The sequence below is a fragment of the Trichechus manatus genome, unplaced genomic scaffold (assembly GCF_000243295.1).
Source record: "Trichechus manatus latirostris isolate Lorelei unplaced genomic scaffold, TriManLat1.0 scaffold00023, whole genome shotgun sequence".
Lineage (NCBI taxonomy): Eukaryota > Metazoa > Chordata > Mammalia > Sirenia > Trichechidae > Trichechus > Trichechus manatus.
The window spans coordinates 7,014,167-7,034,163 of NW_004443959.1; the positions used below are offsets into that span (position 1 = coordinate 7,014,167).

At 40.9% G+C, this 19,997-nt stretch overlaps 1 protein-coding gene across 1 annotated transcript in view; it reads right to left on the reverse strand.

Annotated features, from left to right (window-relative positions):
• The window catches only part of LPIN1 (lipin 1), an 84,603-nt gene that overhangs the window by 36,642 nt on the left and 27,964 nt on the right, over positions 1 to 19,997 (reverse strand). The window contains exons 7-13 of the mRNA XM_023728243.1: positions 17,390 to 17,519; positions 14,055 to 14,367; positions 12,818 to 12,911; positions 11,959 to 12,149; positions 9,360 to 9,453; positions 8,447 to 8,516; positions 3,030 to 3,122 (exon numbers count right to left, since the gene is read on the reverse strand). Coding sequence (XP_023584011.1) covers positions 3,030 to 3,122; positions 8,447 to 8,516; positions 9,360 to 9,453; positions 11,959 to 12,149; positions 12,818 to 12,911; positions 14,055 to 14,367; positions 17,390 to 17,519 — 985 coding nt within the window. The remainder of the gene's footprint in view (positions 1 to 3,029; positions 3,123 to 8,446; positions 8,517 to 9,359; positions 9,454 to 11,958; positions 12,150 to 12,817; positions 12,912 to 14,054; positions 14,368 to 17,389; positions 17,520 to 19,997) is intronic.

Genomic DNA, 19,997 nt, shown 5'->3' on the forward strand with positions numbered 1-19,997 from the left:
CTTCCGTAGAGATTTACAACCTCGGAAATCCTATAGGGTCACTGTGAGTCAGAATCAATTCGATGGCAGTGGGTGTGGCTCTTAACATATAATGAGTACAAACTATCTTCAAATATATTTTAGCTTTAGTTAAACACACAGTTGCTATGATAAAATATCCAGTCGTTTTTTTAATTATTGAGGTAGGTAACTTAGCCACCACTATTGACAATTTTTCATAGGGCTAGTTCAAAAATATATATCTATCTCAAACAAATAATATTTCACTTCTTTCAATAAATATTTAATTTGATAAATGGCCCTTTATTTCATTGTATCATTCCCCTCAACGCAAGACATTAAATAAAGATGTCTTTGAAATATCCATCTGTCTTAAATTCTAGAACATTCTGCTCTTTAATAAGGAAACCAGAAAGGTCCTTTATGGTTTAAGTCCCCTAAAGCAAAGCATACATATTTGCTTTAACTTGTTTATACCCCTTGGAGAAAAGTCAATCAGTAAAATTCAGGGATGTTAACGGAAAATGTTAGAGAACAACTATATTCTTGGTTAAACTCTTCCAACAGACTTTTTCCCGGTGAACTAATGGAATAAATAAATATAGTTCCCCTGATGTTTCTTTCACTATTACAATAAGAACTTAACTGTTGTCTTTGTGGTTTTTTCGTGCTACATTCCAAAAAAAACATCCTCAACAAAATTTGCCAAGCCCCTTCCCTGGTTCCATTATGGGCACCAGGGATACCACAGGGATCAAAGCCATATATAATCTCTGACTTCATGGAACTGATGTTCTAGAGGGGAAAAGAAACATTGATTAAACAGTCACACTAATAAATGTATAACTATAAACTCAGGCAAGATATGTGAAGGAATGCTTCATAGGACTATGACAGCAGACTAATCTGCTAAGAAAGGGCCATTTGAGCAGCTAGTTAATTAAGTGAAGAGGGATGAGAGGAGTCCTAAGAACACTCGGCAGAGAAAATAACATATGCAAAGGCCTTGGCATAGAACTATACTTTCAGCCAGTGAAGCTAAAGCTCAGAGAGCAGGAGGAGAATGGCAAAAGATGAGGCTAAAGAGGCAGGGACTAGAATACGCAAGTCCAGTAGACCACTCTTAATTATGTTATTGTTAGACGCCGTCCAGACGGCTCCAACTCATAGCGACCCTATGTACAACAGAACGAAACAGTGCCTGGTCCTACGTCATCCTCATAATCGTTCTGTTTGAGCCTACTGTTGCAGCCAGTGTTTCAATCCATTTCATTGAGGGTCTTCCTCTTTTTCGCTGACCCTCTACTTTACCAAGCATGATGTCCTTCTCCAGGGACTGGTCCCTCCTGACAACATGTCCAAAGTACGTGAGATGAAGTCTTGCCATCCTTGCTTCCAAGGAGCATCCTGGCTGTACTTCTTCCAAGACAGATTTGTTCATTCTTTTAGCAGTCCTATATTCAACATTCTTCGCCAAAGCCATAATTCAAATGCATCGATTCTTCTTCGGTCTTCCTTATGCATTGTCCAGCTTTCGCATGCATACGAGGCAGTTGAAAATACCATGGCTTGGGTTAGGGGTACCTTAGTCCTTAAAGTGATATCTTTGCGTTTTAACACTTTAAAGAGGTCTTTTGCAGCAGATTTGCCCAATGCAATACATCACCTGATTTCCTGACTTCTGGTTCCATAGGCATTGATTGTGGATCCAAGTAAAATGAAATCCTTGACAATGTCAAGCTTAATTATAAGAGTCCTCAAAAAGGTTTCAAGCAGGAAGTTACATAAATTAGACTGGTATCCTAAATAGATGAATCCAACTACAGTTCAGAGAATGAAGAAGAAAGGGCAAAAGTGGATACAAATAGACCATTAAGAAGCATTAGTGGGAAAAATGGAGGTAGCCTAGATTTGTGAAGATGGAGATGGAGAGAAATGGACAAATCTGAGAAATATTTAGGGCAGTAAATTAATAGGCTGGTGATGGGTTGAATGTGGGGAGTGAGAAAAAGAATGAGTCTAGAAGTAGCGAGCCTATTGATGGATGGTGACACCATTTTCTGACTATGGCACCAGCAAAGGAAGAACCCATAAGAATATTGGAGTTCAGTTTTAGAAATGATAATTTGAAGTGTCTTTGAAGCATCCATGTGGAAATGTCTACCTAGCTGCCTATTTGATAAATGGACCTGAAGTAAAAAAAGAGTGTTTAGTTTGGAAATAAAAATGGAGTCATCAGCATGGGCATGGGTGAGACTGCCTAGGGAAAATATAAGGAGTAAAGTAAAAACAGAAGGGAAGGCTCTAAAATAACCCTTGAGGAACTCCAAAATTAAATGGCCTTATAGAGGGAGCTGAGCCAGAAGACAGACAGCTGGAGAGGGAAGAGGAAAACCAGGTGAACACAGTGGTATGGAAGCCAGGTGAAGAAAGTGTTTCAAGAAAGAGCTTAAGAGGTCAACAAAGAAGAGACCTGGGGCGGGGGGTGGTGAGAAATATATATATATATATATACACACACACACATATATATACATATATATAGAGAGGCATTTATATAGCTGGAAACCAAAGCCATGTATATTTAGACATGTCATTTAAATGAAATGGCAAATGAGAATAGTCTACCACTCTAAATATATCTCATTAAGACTATCCTCATAAGAAATAGGAGGATATTTAACTTAAAAAAAAAAAAGAAAGCTGAAAGACTCTGATAATTATCAAGTTGAAACCCTTCTTTTTACAGATGAAGAAATGTTGCAGGGATGGGTGACGTGACCATGGGCTCAAGGTTAAGAGGTAACAGAGCCAGGGGATGGGCCCAGCTCTCTGTTGACTCTTCTTTTCTACCTTCCTCACATTCTGGGATGCCTTTCCTTACTCTGCGGCAGACGTGGCTCATGAAAACTCAGTATCATTGCTTATGCTTATTTTTCTGACATGAGAGCATGAAAACATAAACTTCACAGCACAAAACCTAAATCTGCTAAGCTAAGCAGAGACACTGCTTTGTGTTCTGTGCTTACCTCTTTGATTGTGGTATTTCTTCCCCTCCATGAAAACCACCATCTTCCTCCCTTTTTGGGCATCTTATCCCTCATGATAGACTCCACAGTGGCCTGTTTTAAATGGATGGTAACATAAATAATGGAACCAAAGATCAACTTAGCACATTCAAACCAAAAGAAACACACATGCAAATTAAAGTAATATTAAAAGAAAATCAGAGGAAATACAACATACTGTTTGTGGATTAAAAATTTTAGAGAAGCAAAACCTAATGGTGTCCAAAATTACATTAAGGTAACTTAAGCATGAAGACTTAAGAAGATGTTAAAGGAAAAAACAAACAACAAATAAAATACAACACAACAACAAGGAAAAAAAAAATAAGACAGCATTAAATATCATTAGTGACTAGTAAGGCCACACATTTTCAAATTAAAGTAGCTTACAGGTTAAGGTATTAACTGTCACCCTCAATATGATTATAAAATAAAAAATGAAATGATTAACAATGAAATGATTAACATGGAGTATAGGATAAAAGTTTTAAACAAAATGTAAAATGCACAGGATCTTTTTAGTAAGTGCAAACTTCTAAATTTTTATAAACTGAATATTAATAGATGCATTTGACTTAAAATCTCAAATATTAAAAATTCAGACTCCTAGCCTTTCACCTTAAAATAAATGGAAGTTTGATGGGGAAAGATTAAGTATTAATAATTTTCTAAGCATTTCCAAAAGACAAGACATCTATCTTGCAGGCTAATTCCAGGACAGGGTAAATGTTATCTAATTCCTCCTCCCTAGTTCACAGAGCTATCAAGTAGCGGAAACCTCAGCTAGTAATGAAAGAAAGATTTAAGTCTTTCAACTTAACAGGTTGCAGACAGACAGGTAAATAATTCACATATTTAGTCTAAGTGTGCTTCTTTTCATCATTTAAAACATCCCTGGCACAAAAGAAAACCTTGAATATAAGAAAATGCAAACAGGAGAATTCATAAAGATGTCAATTCCCCTACTCCCCCTAAAAGTCACCTATAAATATAATACAACTCCAATTTTTAAAAAAGGAAAAAAAAAAACAAAACAAAACTAATAAGATTATTTTCAGACTAGAAAACTGAATCGAAAGTTCATTTGGAGAAACAAACAAAAAGAATAGCCAAGAAAATTGTGAAACAGAAGAATAATGAGTAGGGACAAGTCTTAGCAGGTATTAAAACATGTTTAAAAACTACAGTAATTAAAAGAATGCAGTATCAGTACATAAATAAACACATTAATGGAACAGAAGAGAAAGTCCAGAAATAAATCTGAGTTCATAGAAAAATTTAATATATGATAAAGTTGTAATTATCTATCAGTGGGAGAAAGCATTATTTAATACATGATATTAGGATAACTGGAGTCCTGGTGGCACAGTGGTTAAGAGCTCGGCTGCTAAACAAAAGTCAGCAGTTCAAATCCACCAGCCGCTCCCTGGAAACCCTATTGGGCAGCTCTACTGTCTCCGATGGGGTTGCTATGAGCCGGAATTGACTCAACAGAAAGGGTTGGGTTTTTTTGGGCTGCTGGCACAGTGGTTAAAGTGGTCAGCTGCTAACTAAAGGTTGGCGATTTGAACCCACCAGCCGCTCCATGGGAGAAAGAAGTGGCAGTCTGCTTCCATAAAGATTTACAGCCTTGGACACCCTGTAGGGTTGCTATGAGTTGGTATCGACTCCACAGCAACGGATTTGGTTTTTGGGTTTATTAGGGTAATTGAGTGGAGGACTTTGTTAGTTGCCTTTCTGTACACATTATCCCCTTTCTTTCTTGCCAACAGATCCTAAACTGTTCAGGAGTCTGGCTGTAATATGTTCAGGGAAGACAGGCTCAAGCCCAAAGAATGAACTTTGGTTGGATGAGGCCACTCATAGTCATTCTATTGCTTTGTCAACAACCGGTTCAGGGGTGACAATGTGTCCTTTATGGCCAATGAAATATGGGAAGTCCGCCCACATCCTTCCTATTTTGGATGTGGTTGTATGAGGTAATGATGTGTGGCAGAATCATCTTGTGACCATAAAGGAAACTCAAGAAAATCACATAAATGCTAACCCAAATTAATCAAACCTGAAACCTCTGACCTCTAGGATTCTTATTAGGTAAGAAAATAAACTCCTATAATTTAAACCACTTTTAGTCACTGCTTCCTGCAACAAAAAAAAGCATTCTAACTGATTCAATAGCCAGCTGGAAAAAATTGTTGGTTTCTTATTCCTTGCTCACTATCCTCAAAATAAAATCTAGATGGGTCAAACTCACTCATTACCCCCAAAATAAAATCCAGATGGATCAAAGATTTAAAATAAAAGAAAGTACTAGAAGAAAATATGGGGGTACATTTTTATAATTTTTGGAAATTGGGAAGCAGAGACATTCTAAGTGTGACAAAAAATCTAGCTGCCTAATCAATTATCTTTGTTCAGGTACCTAATAGATGAGTCAAACAGCATCCCCAAATCTGATCTGAATACAGCTAGAATCTGACCACTTCTCTCAATCATCATCACCTTTCACCTGGGTATTACAGTAGATGCCTACCTCATCTCCCTTCTTCTCTCTTCCCCCCTTCAGTCTATTATTAACATAACAACCAATGTGACATGATACAGATCATGTCACTCTTCCCAAAATTCTTCAATGACAGCCCACTCTACCCATATAGAGGTACTGGGAATTCCAACATTTAGAGGTATGGAAGCTAAGAATCAGCAAAGCAGATAGAGAGGTGGCCTGAGAGGTAGGAAAGTAAGCAGGAGTTTTCACCTGAAAGTCACGTAAAAAAAGTGTCCCGAGGAAGAGTGATTATCTGGGTCAAATGCTGCTGATAGGTCAAGTAAGATCAGATCTGAAAACTGACTATTGTATTTATCAACATGGAGGTCACTGGTGACCTTGACAAAAGTGTTTCTGGTGATGTAATGAGGGCAAAATATTGACTGAAGTGGGTTCCAGAGAAGAGAAATTGGAGGCAGCAAGTATAGCAAGTCTTCAAAGAGTCTTGCTATAAAAGAAAGAAAAGAATTAGGATGGTAGTGGGGTTAACAGAGTGCTTTGAAGGGATGAGACAACTAATAGAATATATATGCCAATGGTATTCATATAGCAAAGAGACAAATATTGATGATGCAGAAGAGAGAGGGGAGAATTGCTGGAGTAGTGCCCAAGTGGGAATGATGGCCTTACTGTGAAGCACTGAAAGCTCATCATTAACAGGAGACAAGACAGTGTACACAGATGTAGGTAGGGGGTAGATATAGTGGAAGTTTTCTTCTGATGGCTTCAGTTTTCTCAGTGAAACAGGAGCGAGGTCATCAGCAGTGAGTAAGAAACGGAAGGCAATGTTGGAGATTTGAGGAGAGACAAGTGTAAAACAATCATCTAGGAAAGCTGAAGAGTAAACGGACTATGGCAGCAAGACAGCATTAGGGGTCACTTGACCCATTCGGCATGGTATGGTATGTTTTACTTTAGCCAGTTGCACTTGGACAGGTATGGAATAGGAGAAAAAAATCAACCAAGACTGTGATTTAGCCAAGAAGTATGATAACGTGAGAGCGGGCAAGAGAGTTTAAAGGATATTCAAGAGAAATTATTATAATGCTCGGCCATGGAATTTAAGCTGCGAAAGGAGGGAAAAAAGGACTAGAGGTGGTGAGACAGTGAAAAGGTGGTAGAATAAATAGATTCAAAGTCCTGGAGGTATGCAAGGATTGTTGGAGTTGAGGCACTAGATGAAGTAAACCAGAAAGTTAGGAAGTGGTAGCAAGATAATGAGATATTTGAAATTTAGACTACCGAGGAATAGCGGTTACCAACAATGACAAAGTCAAGGGACAATATTGCTAAAGTTTGTCAAACAAAACAGTGAGAGAGCCTTACTACTCACAAACCCTTACTGAAGGTACTAAGGATGTATTTCTGGAAAAAGAACTTAAACCTAACAGGAAGAAGTTAGATGCAATCAACAATGGTGAGCAGAGAAACTGATAAAGCACAGGGATAAATCTAATCAAGCACTGATCCTATAAAGCCATGCCAACAATGGTGACTATTTTAGGGAGATTTATAAACGAGGTAGAACTCAAATACTGAGTAATAATTACAGGTAAAATGAAAATGGAATCAGTTAACATGGCCCAAGTTCTTATATTAGTTATAAAAAAAAGGTATGCTGATTATCTTTAGACTCTATGTAAATTAGGCTTATCAAGAAAATTTAATAATAATCTCTAAAATACACAAAAGCCCAAACAAAAAAAAGAGGATTAACTTGATTAAATAAAACTTGATCTGTCCAATAGAAAACAGAAAAGAAAGGAAAATAAAGCAAAAGGAGAAGTGGGAGGAGGATGGTTTAAAAAGCACAAAAAAGGATAGCAATAAATCCAAACACATCAGTATTTACAATAAATGTAAATGAATTAAACATACCAGTTAAAAGACAGATATTCATAATTTTATCTCCTAAACATCCACTATATGGTGTTCACAGGAGGCGCTTTTAAAATGTAAGAACAAAGAGGAGTACAAATAAACAGATAGGAAAAGGCACACCAGTGAAATAATACTCAGAAGAAAGCCAGTATGGCTAAACTAATATAATACAAAATAGATTTTAAGGCAAAAAGCATTTTATAGATAAAGAGATCACTACATAATGATAAAGGAAGATTCCAGCAGGGTGCTATAACAATTCTGAACTCATAAAGACCAAAAAACATAGCTTCAAAATATAAAAAGATGCTATCACAATAGGGGGACAGGGGAAATTATAGGTACCCTAAAAAAAAAAAAAAAAAACTAATAAAGAAGTATAAGACCTTTACCAAAAAATTACAAAACTCTTCCTTGCAATATTTATCTACTCTCATGTGCAGGTTATGAGCTGCCCAGACCCTGTTCTGGCACCTCCCTCAGAGAAGCAGACATGATGTAGCTTTCTTCCTGGCCGAGACAACACCTGACACTAGTGCTGGCTTTTGGTGTCTGATGTGCTGCCTCCCTGTACCCAAACCCTCTGGCTGCTCCGCCCCTTCAACTGTGAGCCCCTTCTCTCTGCATTATCACTTGGCTCTGACCATCCTGCCATCCATCTTCTCTATTCCCACCTGTGTCCCTAGCACGGTGTTAAGGAAAGAATCATGGAGGAGGAGGGACTTGGTCCAGTGTTGCCAAGATTGGTAGGTTTTTCCTGGGTAAGGAGGAGGGCATTCAAGGTGCAAAAAAGACAGATTTGAAACTCCTCAAGTATATGCCCATGAACTTCAAAATAGCATAGTGTACCTGACTTTGTGGGTTCCAAAATAAAAGTTAAATTCCAACTGCCCATATTAATCCACTCATCATTCTTACCATCCCCTTTCTTTCTCATGTTAAAGCTCACCTTTGGCAAAGGTTTCTGGAAGGCCTGCATTGCCAGGAGTAGAGGTGCTGCTGTCATCCAATTATAATATCTAGCATGGGAGAAAAAAATGAAAGAGATGTCAAAAGATCAAGGCACAGGCTGAAAATCTTTATAAGTCATGAGAAGCACTCAAGGAAAGCTCTGGAACTCCAGGTAGGTCCTTAAAGAGACCAACACTGTTTCTAACATCTCCCAGCCCTCCCCCACATACCCAGCCCTTGCCAGTGGCTTCCCATCTCCACCTAACCCCACAGTGGCTACATTAAGAGGCCAAGCAACGCCATGGCATGAGCTCAGATAGTCAGACCTGCCAGGAGACACCAGCAGGTAGCTGGAGAGCAGCCCAAACTCCACTGTGCTGTTGCTGCCTCAAACCACCCACGTGTTTATGGTATTTCTTGCCACTTTTGGAGGAAAGGCAGCCATCATGCTTGGTAAAGTAAAGGGTCATCGAAAAAGAGGCAGACCCTCACCGAGACGGACTGACACAGTGGCTGCAACAATGGGCTCAAGCATAACAACAATTGTGAGGATGGTGCAGGACTGGGCAGTGTTTCATTCTATTGTACACAGGGTCGCTATAAGTCAGAACTGACTCGATGGCATCTAACAACAACAACATATGGGGTCTAAGTCCCTCAAGCCAGGCATTGTGACTTCACACACTCAATTATAAAATCTAGTACAGATGTATGCTAAAATCCACAAGATCTATCTATACCTCAGCCTACCAACTATATAAGAATACAAAATTTTGCCAAAAGTGAAGAGACAATAATTTAATTTTAACGAATACTTTATTTTATATATATTTTAAGGTTTAATGCCTGGGTCTCTGTATTTAAAAAAATGCATCATGCTACTGCCAAAACGACTTTTGGGAGGTACTTACTTATTGCCAATCTTTACCACAAGATTGGGGTCATCGATGATAGCAGGGTTATCCACAAACTGTTGATATGACACGGCTTGTTCCAAAAATGCATCTGTAAAAGCAATCATAGGGGATACCGGAAAAAACAAAAAAAGGAAATTAGGTTAAAAAACGGGCACATTTTTCATTTTCATTCACTAACGTTTTCTGAGAGTTCATGCATTCCAATTGTATGGACAATTCTATAAAAGGTAGTTGTAAAGGGGGCTTCAGTTTGTTTTGGGGTAGTGTCTGTGTACAAAGGAAGGGTGGCTGGGGCAATGTCTGAAGATGTGAGGGGATGCAGGGAGTAGGTGTGTGGAAAATATAGCAACATATGCATCTATAGAAGTAGGTTAACAGTTAAGCAGAGCTCTGAAGACAGACTCCCTAGGTTTAAGTCACATTTATTGGTGTGACCTTGAGAGCAAGTGATTCATCTCCTCAAGTCTCAGTTCCCTCGTCTGCAGAATGAATAATAATTATGTCTGCTTCCTAGGGTTGTTGTGAGGATTGACAAGGTAATGAATGTAGAGGGCAGTGCCCTGCCTAAAGTAAGGGCTCAACAAATGTTAGCAGCTGTGAAGATCATTACTGTCACCTGTAATAAGCTGGAGGCAGAGGAAGCCCCTGCCTGGCTGATCCTGTGCAGCCTCACTGCAAAGGCAGCCCCACCAACTGCAGGGCAGATGAGAAAGTGGCAGGTGTTAGAAGCGCTCTCCCACCAGCAAGCACAGTATTCTCAGTGCTCCACATTGAGGCCCTGGTCCTCAACCCTGTAACCCAGGTTCTGTAAAGAGCTTTCGGCTAAGGCCTTGGTGTCCACTCTACTTCCCCCATTGAGCTGGGCCATGTCTTAAACCTTGACTGGGGCTCTGGCCATCTCCCTGGCCCTAATTATTAAGGAGCCCTGGGGGCACAGTGGTTAAGAGCTTGGCTGCTAACCAAGAAGTCGGCAGTTCAAATCTACCGCTTCCCTGGTGGCACAGTGTTTAAGAGCCACAGTGAACTATGGCTGCTAACCAAAAGGTCACCAGTTCGAATCCACCAGCCGCTCCTTGGAAATCCTACAGGGCAGTTCTACTCTGTACTATAGGGTCGCTATGGGTTGGAATCGATTCAACAGCAACAGGTTTATTTCCCTGGGGAGATCCTATTTACCTGGAATGAAACCCAAGACACAGCAAATACTAAATACTGAGAATCACCCCTGTCTAAGGAAAAAAAGCTCCTTGGTCATGATGCCAACCCAGACTGGCCTCAACATGTACCTTTGGAATCCTAATTTAGACTGCTAGGTACTCTCCTTAAAGGCTCTTTCTTGGCCATGAGAATACGGCCTCATCTGTATGACCAGGGCAGTCACAGATGTGCAAACCCTGTGAGATGATACTCAGATAACTACACCCTGTCGGGTCAGTGCTGCCACCCCCATCGTCACCCAGCTCTGTCTGTGTGTTGTGGCGGGGGGGTGCCAATGGGACACCGGCCTCTTCACACAACTAGTAAAGAGAATGCTTGCCACTTAAAGACCTCAAAGCAGTGCCGGAGAACTGGAAACATAGACTGGGTTGTTAGTCTTAGAAAGACTTTATGAAATAGACTATATCAACTGGATCCACTAAGCAAGTAACCTTGTTACAGTTCATCCTCTGTGAGGGTTAACTGGTACAGGCACCAGAACAAGAGGCCCCAACGTTCGTGCAAGAAGAAATTCACAGAGCTTTGAAGTGACTTCAGAATGGGGACAGGAGTCTATGATGACAGCCCTTGCAGGAAGGAAAAAATAGTGGTAGCTCACGAGTGGCACAAAGAAGACATACACAACCTTGGCCCCATTCCTGCCAGAAATACAGGCTATGAAGGAATGAAAAAGAGAGAAGCATGGTGGTATAAGGGGGTGAGGGAGGGGTTACAGGGCAGCCAGGTCTAGTCAAAGAGTTCATCAGCTGAAATTGTTGACTGTGTTAACTAGGAGTCTCTGGTGTACATCACCATGGAACTGTCAGGAGACACTGGGAAAATCATTGTTACAAATATGGTAGATGCTATGAATTAACGAATCACCTAAGCCAACCCCAACAGTACCCCTCAAGTCCAACTGTGAAGTGTTCCCAGACTTCCTCCGGCAAACTCAGACCTCCCTCTCTCCTCCAAGACCCCATGGCATTTTTCACACACTTCCAAAGCACTGTTCTTTCATAAGACTGATGTTCCCACTAGCCTGCAGACTCTGGAAAGACACCTTTGTATGACTGGCATGGGGCTCAGGAGACACAACAGTGCTCACCACACTGCCTCACCATGAACGGCTGAATACGCCCACACTAACCCCAGTGGCTTTGTTGTTACCTGAAGCCATGTACGATCAATAGAACTCTGAGGTCAGCTAACCGCAGACCTGAAACATTTGGATCATGAAGGAACAGTAAGTCATTTGTGCTACAAATGAAAAGCTACTTTTGAAATGAACTGCGTTACTTATAGAAACCTAAACCGGTTTCTGAAAGTTCTGACCAATGGCCGCAAGAGGGTGCTCTTGGCTTAAAAACCAGATCCAACCCTGCAGCGGCAGTACCTTTAGTGATCTCCCTGTTGTCACTGAGGCCCCCGCAGAGGGAGATGGCAATGGATGGCAGGTCCCTCATGCCGTCCGAGGTGCTCTCCACACCACTGTCAATGCCAGAACTGCCCACGGACTGAGGTGACTGGTTGGCTGACCGGGCTCCAACGTCACTGGCGTGTTTGGCGAGCCCAGAAGGATCTCCACTGGGAGGAGAAAAAATGGAGGATGTTATGAGAATTTTCTTTTGGGGGGAGGGGTCTTACATAGACATCAAATTACTCTCTAGCAATCTGCTGTGCCTTAGAGGAGCAAATTATGTCCTCTCCGGACAGAATTTCATTAAAGCACCATAACAAAGAAAGAGAAGTAAAATAAATTCACCTTAGCAGGGATAATTATTTTTAGCTGTTGACTCTGCCTTGTATCCCCTCCCAAGCCCATGAGAAATAAACTAAAGACAAAGCAAACTGTCCTAAGGATGAGCTGAAGATGAGACCCCAAGGACCACAGGAGAATCTCTCTCCTGGAGAGGGAGCAGGACTGTGCAGCTGCCCACTTTCTGATGATTATTTGGACAATAGTGCAATGACCACAGCAGATAAAACCTGAGGCTCATGGTGGGAGACAGCCTGGCGCCCGACCGCGCCTGTTCTAAAGGTGGAGAGCCAGCCACGTGCATGCACACACAGGGAGACGTGCATACAAGTACACATACGGTGTCAGTCCTTCCCACTGGGTGCTTTTCATGGTAAAATGTCAGCTTCTCACTGCCTTTTCTTATTAGGGTTCTAATCGATGAGAAAAAAAACTGTCCCACAGAATAACTTTCAGACTATAGGAAATGACATGAGGAATAAAAAGAAAATGTTACTTTTTGGGAAAATACAAGGCAGCCACTTCCGGATCCATATCTGTGAGGTCATCCAAGTAGACGCCGTCGGCACCAAGATGTCTGCTTCGTTTATCTAAATTAAAGGATAAATGGATCAAGTCAGAGAACCATTCTTCTAGAAACAAACTCATAGGCTTCTGAGTGTCTTTAGAAACAGCATTTAAGCACAATGTGAAAATTTGCTCAGAAACATCCAAACTGGCCCAGAAGCCCAGGAATTAGAAGTCAGCAGCACAGATGACTAGAGTCAGACTGCCCGGGTTCGCATACTGGCTCCATCACTCCCTAACTGTGGGACCTTGATCACGTGGCTTAATTGGGCTGAGCCTCAGTTTCTCATCAGTAAAACTCCTAAAGTATACTAAGCACGCAATTATGTTGAAGCTATTACTATTATTATCATTATTATTTAATGATAAAAGAGTTCAGTTGGCACTTCCCCATCAATACTTCAAGTACAGCACCCTAAACTGCACAGTGTCGTCAGTCACTGAACACCGTGATTTCAGATTTCTTCTTTACTCCTGCAGAGCATTATGTGGTTGGTTCATTCAAATCTAGAAAGCTGCACAAAGCTACCTGGCTCACAAAAACTAGGCTTGACATCATCACTACTGACACTCAACGAGTTCATGAAACATCCATGGTGCACTGCTACGCGCCAACCACTGTTGTAAGCACCAGGATACAAAGGTGAACTGGCCAGGAAAGATCCTGATCTCATGGAGCATACATTCTAGTAGGTGCAGTCAGGAGAAAATACAGACAAATAAATGATCGTCTGAAATAGTGACAAATGGTATGAGAAACTAAAACAGGATAATGGGCCAGAGACTGACTAGGGGCAAGAGGACACAGGACCAAGATTAGTGTAATAACCACCTTTCTAAACTTCACTTTTTATGGTGTCCCATGCATAGTGTGATGAAGAGGACTTCTGCCCGATAGCTTTGAGACATTAGCTCCTCTGGCTGTCAGTGTTCCCAGTCTGTAAAATGAGGAGGTTTACTACATGACCCCCAAGGCCTCCATAGGTCTGACTTCCTATGACTAAATTCTGAAAATCAATATATTCAGCAAAAGAGCACAGGTTGGCCATGACAGATGCCATGGTTCAGCTTCTACTTTGATTTACTCTGAACTTTGAAACGAAGAATTGTAATTTGCAAAATACAAAATGTGCACAGAAAAAAGTTGGAAGTCCCAGCCTTTATACCTTTTTTCCTAGAGGGAGAGTCTGTCTTGCTTGCTGTCTGGGCTAAACTGGCAGAGGGGGGCTTGTGTTCTTCGCTCGTAGGTAAAGGCGGGGCTGCTGCTCCCAAGGCCTCAACATCTTCGTTCACAAACTGCATTTCAGTCGGAGGCTTATTCTGGTCTAAAAGTGGCTGCTCAGGGGTATCCCCAGCCAACGTGGGGGACGGGTCGCTAAAAGTATCTGAAGATTCACTCTGAATGGCCCGGAAGTGCACTTTATCAGAGATTTTTCTACTGATCAATGGGCTGGACTCTTTCACCTTGTGTAGAGATGACTAGACCAAAGGGAGACAGAAAGAAAGAGAAGGTCAGAGCACCAGGCAAAGAGAAAAACTGAGTCAACCAAAGGAGAGTAACAATTAGCGATCTGTGGTACCACCCTCTTGCAGGAAGACCTTTAAGCCTCAGGAAGGACCTGCTGGTTTCCTGACATGCCTAAAGGTCCACGAACCAAGATTATAGTCTCAAAGCAAATGGAACTTTCATATATAAAACATCAACTACAAGAGAACAAAGTAAAAGTAGTAATGGGCAACAAGTAGAAGCCATTCAAATATTCATCAGTAGAATGGAAAGTAAACTCACACAATGAGGTACTACACAGTAATGAGAATGAATGAACAATGAACTACACTACACACAACAACATGGGTGAGTCTTGCAAAACAAATCCCTGCTGAAGTCAAGGCCATGTGTATCCCTGTGGGTGGTGGAAGGAGGTAGTCAGTTTGAGCAGTAACTGGAAAAGGTGAGGCTACTGAGTCGTTTGTTATGTCCTGTCTCTTGATCTGCGTTCCAGTTACATGGGTATGTTCACAATGTGAAACTTCACTGAGCTATGCACTTGTGATCCGTGTATTTCTTTGCATGTGTGGTATATTTCAATAATGTTTACTCCAAAAACATGAGTGATTAAGTAAACATTTTGTGGCTGAGTGGTTGGAGCCCTGGTGGCGCAGTGGTTAAAAGCTCAGCGGCTAACTAAAAGGTTGGCAGTTCAAATCCACAAGCCACTCCTTGGAAACCCTATGGAGCAGTTCTACTCTGTGCTATAGGGTCACTATGAGTTGAAATCGACTCAACGCAATGGGTTGTTTTTTGTTTTTGTTTTTTTCACTTAAGTGGGAAACTAGCATTTTTGCTTCTACCATATAAGGAATTTCCAATTATAGAAAAGATTTATTCAAATTAAAAATAAATATGCAATTCATAGGTTACAAAGTGGGAAGAGGGCATTCACTACTATGTTGGACCCTACAGCTTCCATCACAATTAAAATAATGCTACAGTACATCTGTGGTTAGAATTATTTTGCCAGAAAAAGTAATGGGTTTGCACTTTCACCCTGCTTCTCTAGCAACTAATGACATAAATTCATAAAGACAGTTGGCTGGGCCAGCACTACAACTTGTGGGTACAGAAGTCAACATTTTCCATAAAACCTAAATATAACCTGCAAAGGGAATGAATTCCCAACTTTGGCCTCAAGAGGCCTATTCTCTAAAAAAGCTGCCCGTCTTGACTTTCAGTAGGAATGTTTTCAATCTTCACTTACCAACTCATTCACTCATTCACTCATTCATTCTTATTACAAATATTTACTGGGGATGCGAAAGGCCATAGCATTTTCCGAGGGCCTTATAGTACTGGGGGAAAAAAAAAGCTTGCAATAATATAATTCAAGATACTTTAAATATATTAGTATATGAAATAAAATTTCTTGAAAGACAAGGCCGTGTCTATTTTGTGTTTTCAGAACCCTACCTGTTGCACGTATTACATACTGGCATATGCACATTCATTCCATTTCACAGGCAAGGAAGCTGAAGCTCAGCAAGTAAAGGGACTTATCTGAAGACAGGTAGCATGTGACACAGCCAAGGAAAAAGAAAGCAAATATTTATTGTGCCTAATATATACCAGGGAGCCCTGGAGGCACAGTGGTTAAAAGCTCAGCTGCTAACCAAAAGGTCAGCAGTTCGAATCCACTAGCCACTCCTTGGAAACCCTATGGGGCAGTTCTACTCTGTCCTATAGGGTCGCTCTGAGTCGGAATCATCTCGACGGTAATAGGTTTGGTTTCTGGTTTAATATATGCCAGACACTTTACAGACATCATCTCATTTAACCTCTCCACAACTCTGAGCAGCATCTATTGTTTCTCACATTTTACAGATGAAGACACTGAGGGTCAGAGAGGTGAAGTTGTTTGCCCACAGCCGTCCAGCTAGCAAGTAGTGGAGCAGGAGTTCAAACCTTGGACCATCTGCCTCCAAGGCCCTCATCCTCTCCACTATACCCAGCTGCTTCTCTTTTTCTTCTGACGATTCTAACCAGGGGCAAATTCAGGGCTCTCCCAACAATAAGCAGCCCTGCTGGTGCAGTGGTTAAGAGCTTGGCTGCTGACCAAAAGGTTGGCAGTTCAAATCCACCAGCCACTCCTTGGAAACCCTATGGGGCAGTTCCATCCTGCCCTACAGGGTCGCTATGAGTTGGACTCAACTCAACAGCAATGGGTTTGGTTTGGTTTTCTTTGGTACAAAGAATAAGGGTGCAAAAATACCACCTGATGAATTAAACCCTTAAAATTTCCTAACTTTGTCTGTTAGACTCCGAATTTCATTTCTGCTGTATTAACCTCTTCCTCTCCCCAGGGCTCTCCCAGACGTCTCTCTCTCTCTGAGGGACACAAGACCATGTAACTCCAGCTTTCACAGCTTACTTGCCTTTCTTTCAAAGGGCCCAGCTTCTAGGTCTCTCACCACGTGGCTTCTCAGAACCCGAGCTGGGAAACATTTTCTACTTATGTCTTCAGGATACCAGGATTTACTTATAAATTGTATTTTTTTAATTTGCATGTAGTTATGATATGAAATGTAAATGCTATAATAAGGGTAGTCTCAAGGTTGTTGTTAGGTGCCGTCGAGTTTGGTTCCAACTCATAGCAACCCAGAGTAGAACTGTCCTAGAGGGTTTCCAAGGAGTGGTTGGTGGATTTGAACTGCCAACCTTTTGGTTAGCAGCCAAGTTCTTAACCACTGTGCCACCAAGGCTCCAGTCTAAAGGCAGTCCCATTCAAAATACATAAATGCAATGAAGCCTCTTTATAATGTTGGTCATACAGGAAAAAGCAATTCTGGTGTTCAAGCGAAACATTAATGCATTTTTATTTATCTATGTTCCTTGGCTATGATATGATATTGATTCCATATAATTCAAGCTAAGATGTAATACAAATCTACAGTGTATGGCAGAATTGAGGGGGGGGAAAAAAAAACCTGGTATAATTCAACTAACCTTTGCAGCTTGTGGCAATTCTCCCCAAAGCCAGAGCATTTCTGGGTTATTCTTTTGCATTGTCCTATCCACAGACTTACTGACCAATTCTGAATCACTTTTAGGTGTTGAAGGTCGGGAACCTGAAGGACTTAAAAAAACACAAATTCATGATTAAGGTGGGAAGAGAAACTTTTTAAAATGTTTTTGGCCCAGTTCCATGGTTCCAATAGCCCAGAAAATGCACCCAAGCTGTTGTCCCCTTATCATCATGGCTTCATAAAATAGCCCTTTTGTGACCATCAGAAGTCCACAGAGCAAGTGTCCATGTGGAAGGTGTCCCCAAGTTGGGTAAGCCCAACCCAACCTGCTGCCAAATTCAAAATAAGTTGAGAAGATGTGAAAAAGAAGTTGCCTAGAAAGGAAAGTTTAAAAAGAGAGAAAGTGTGAAAAGAGAAAGGATAAGAGTTTATTTTCACCTCAAAACCACCACCCGTCCCCGCCTCATCTCAAGCTCACCTGTCCTACATTCTCAATTTTCAAATCAAGTCTCTCAAATTCCAGACAGCTGCAGAAAGGTCCTTGGTCACCTCAGATAAGCACCCATTATGATCTATGTTTGAAATATTTACAAATCTGCACTGGCTCTGAAAACAGGGAAACTGTATCATATGCCAAGTTCACCACAAATATCAGACGCCACAAATGAACTTGCTAATGAGGCAGAAACCTCAAAAATTGAGATTTTTAAGATAGTATATCTTCCAGAAATACTTCAAAGGACGGACCAATCTGCTGAGGCTCCTTCTCTATCACCCTATCACAATGTTTATTTCTCAGGCCAACTTTTAAGTGGTTGTAACTTGTGTTTTCTCTATCTTTACTCTTGAGACCTGAACAAAGTCTTACTTCTGTCCAGCCAAAATAACCAAGCAAAAGTAACTTACTACAAGATTCTCACAGTATCCTAAAAAATACATAGACTAGAAAAAAATACCCAGGTAGTTATTTCTTATCTTTATCCTGCTGCATCATTTTCTCTTGAGTGATTAAGATGGCAGAGGTTTCAAATAAAGCAATAAAGTTACCGCAGTTTTCCTTTTGCATACTGTTTCAAAGTCCTTATATATTCTCTTAAACTAGCTATCATTGAGGTGCTTGGTCTCATTCATCTGTCTGAGTTAGATTTGAACTCCAACAGGCCTGAATACAAACTTTCCCATCAGTACAAGGAGAGAGCTCACTGATGATACACACCTTATATCAAACAAATAGAGACCTTCAACGGCTAAACTGATCCTGAATCTTTAGTCAAGTCATTTGGACCAAACAGACCAACAGCTCTCTCTCCTTCGTTTCACACCAAGGTGTATACAGGCTTGTCTCTTCTTCCTTGGTGCCCACTGCCCACCAATCCATCTAAAAATGGGATGTTGCTATGATACCTGTTGCTCAGGTTCTATTTTGCCAGTTTGTAGAGAGGATTCTGAGATATCATATTGTGAGAGTTTATTTAATGGGGTCCCACCATACCCACCCCCACACACATTTTGCTTGAGAAGAAAAATGAGAAGAAACACTGAGCACTCTATAGGTCTGAGATGTAATGTATTCATTGCCTTCAATCTCCCTTGCTTCCTCTAGTTCTATAATTATGCTTTTCTTCAAATGGTCAATGCTTTTCCGGCACTAAAGTGTCCATATTAAATGTCCAGTATCTGTGAAATGTGAAAAAGGAATGGTGTGGCCTCAAGCGAGGGGCCTTTGTACCTACAACTGTGACCTGAATCCATTCTTTCTCCAGAGTCATCACAAAGTCCATCATAATTGGCTTCCTACCCTCAACAATACTATAACCCAAACCTCAAATAATTTGTTTAAAAAGCTCTTGCCATTTTAATTTATCACATAAAATATAATTTATATTCTGTTATAAATTTTTTGGAACAATAAATTGTCTTACTCACTGCCATTAAATTAAATAAAGCCCTTTAGACTGATCTTAACTTGCTCTAGAGTAGGGGTTGGCAAACTTTTCTGTAAAGGGCCAGACAGCAAATATTTCAGGCTTTGGGGGTCATGTGATTTCTGTCACAAGGACCCAATTGCCACTGCAGCACAAAAGCAGCCACAGGCAATATGCAAACAAACTGGCTGTGTTCCAATAAAACTTCATTTACAAAAACAGGTGGTGGGCCAGATTTAGCCCACAAGCTGTAACCAACCTACCCATACATTCTAAGAAGAATGAAAATCTGAACAAGGTTCTCCCAACTCCAGAACCCATAACCTTCTGATCTTTCCATAACAGCTACAAGCCATAGGGTTTCCATAGAAGCAATTAAGTTTGTAAATATTCATAAAGAACCAAGTGCTATGTGACAGCCATAAGCTGGAAGTCCCACCTCTCACATTAAAAACATGCCACTGCATGACACAGCTTATAAAGACAATGCTCTACATTCCACCTTGGTGAGTAGTGTCTGGGGTCTTAAAAGCCTGTGAGCGGCCAGCTAAGATACTCCACTAGTCTTATCCCTTCGGGAGCAAGGGAGAATGAAGAGAACAGGATACAAGGAAAAGATTAGTCCGAAGGACTAATGGACCACCGCTACCAAGGCCTCTACCG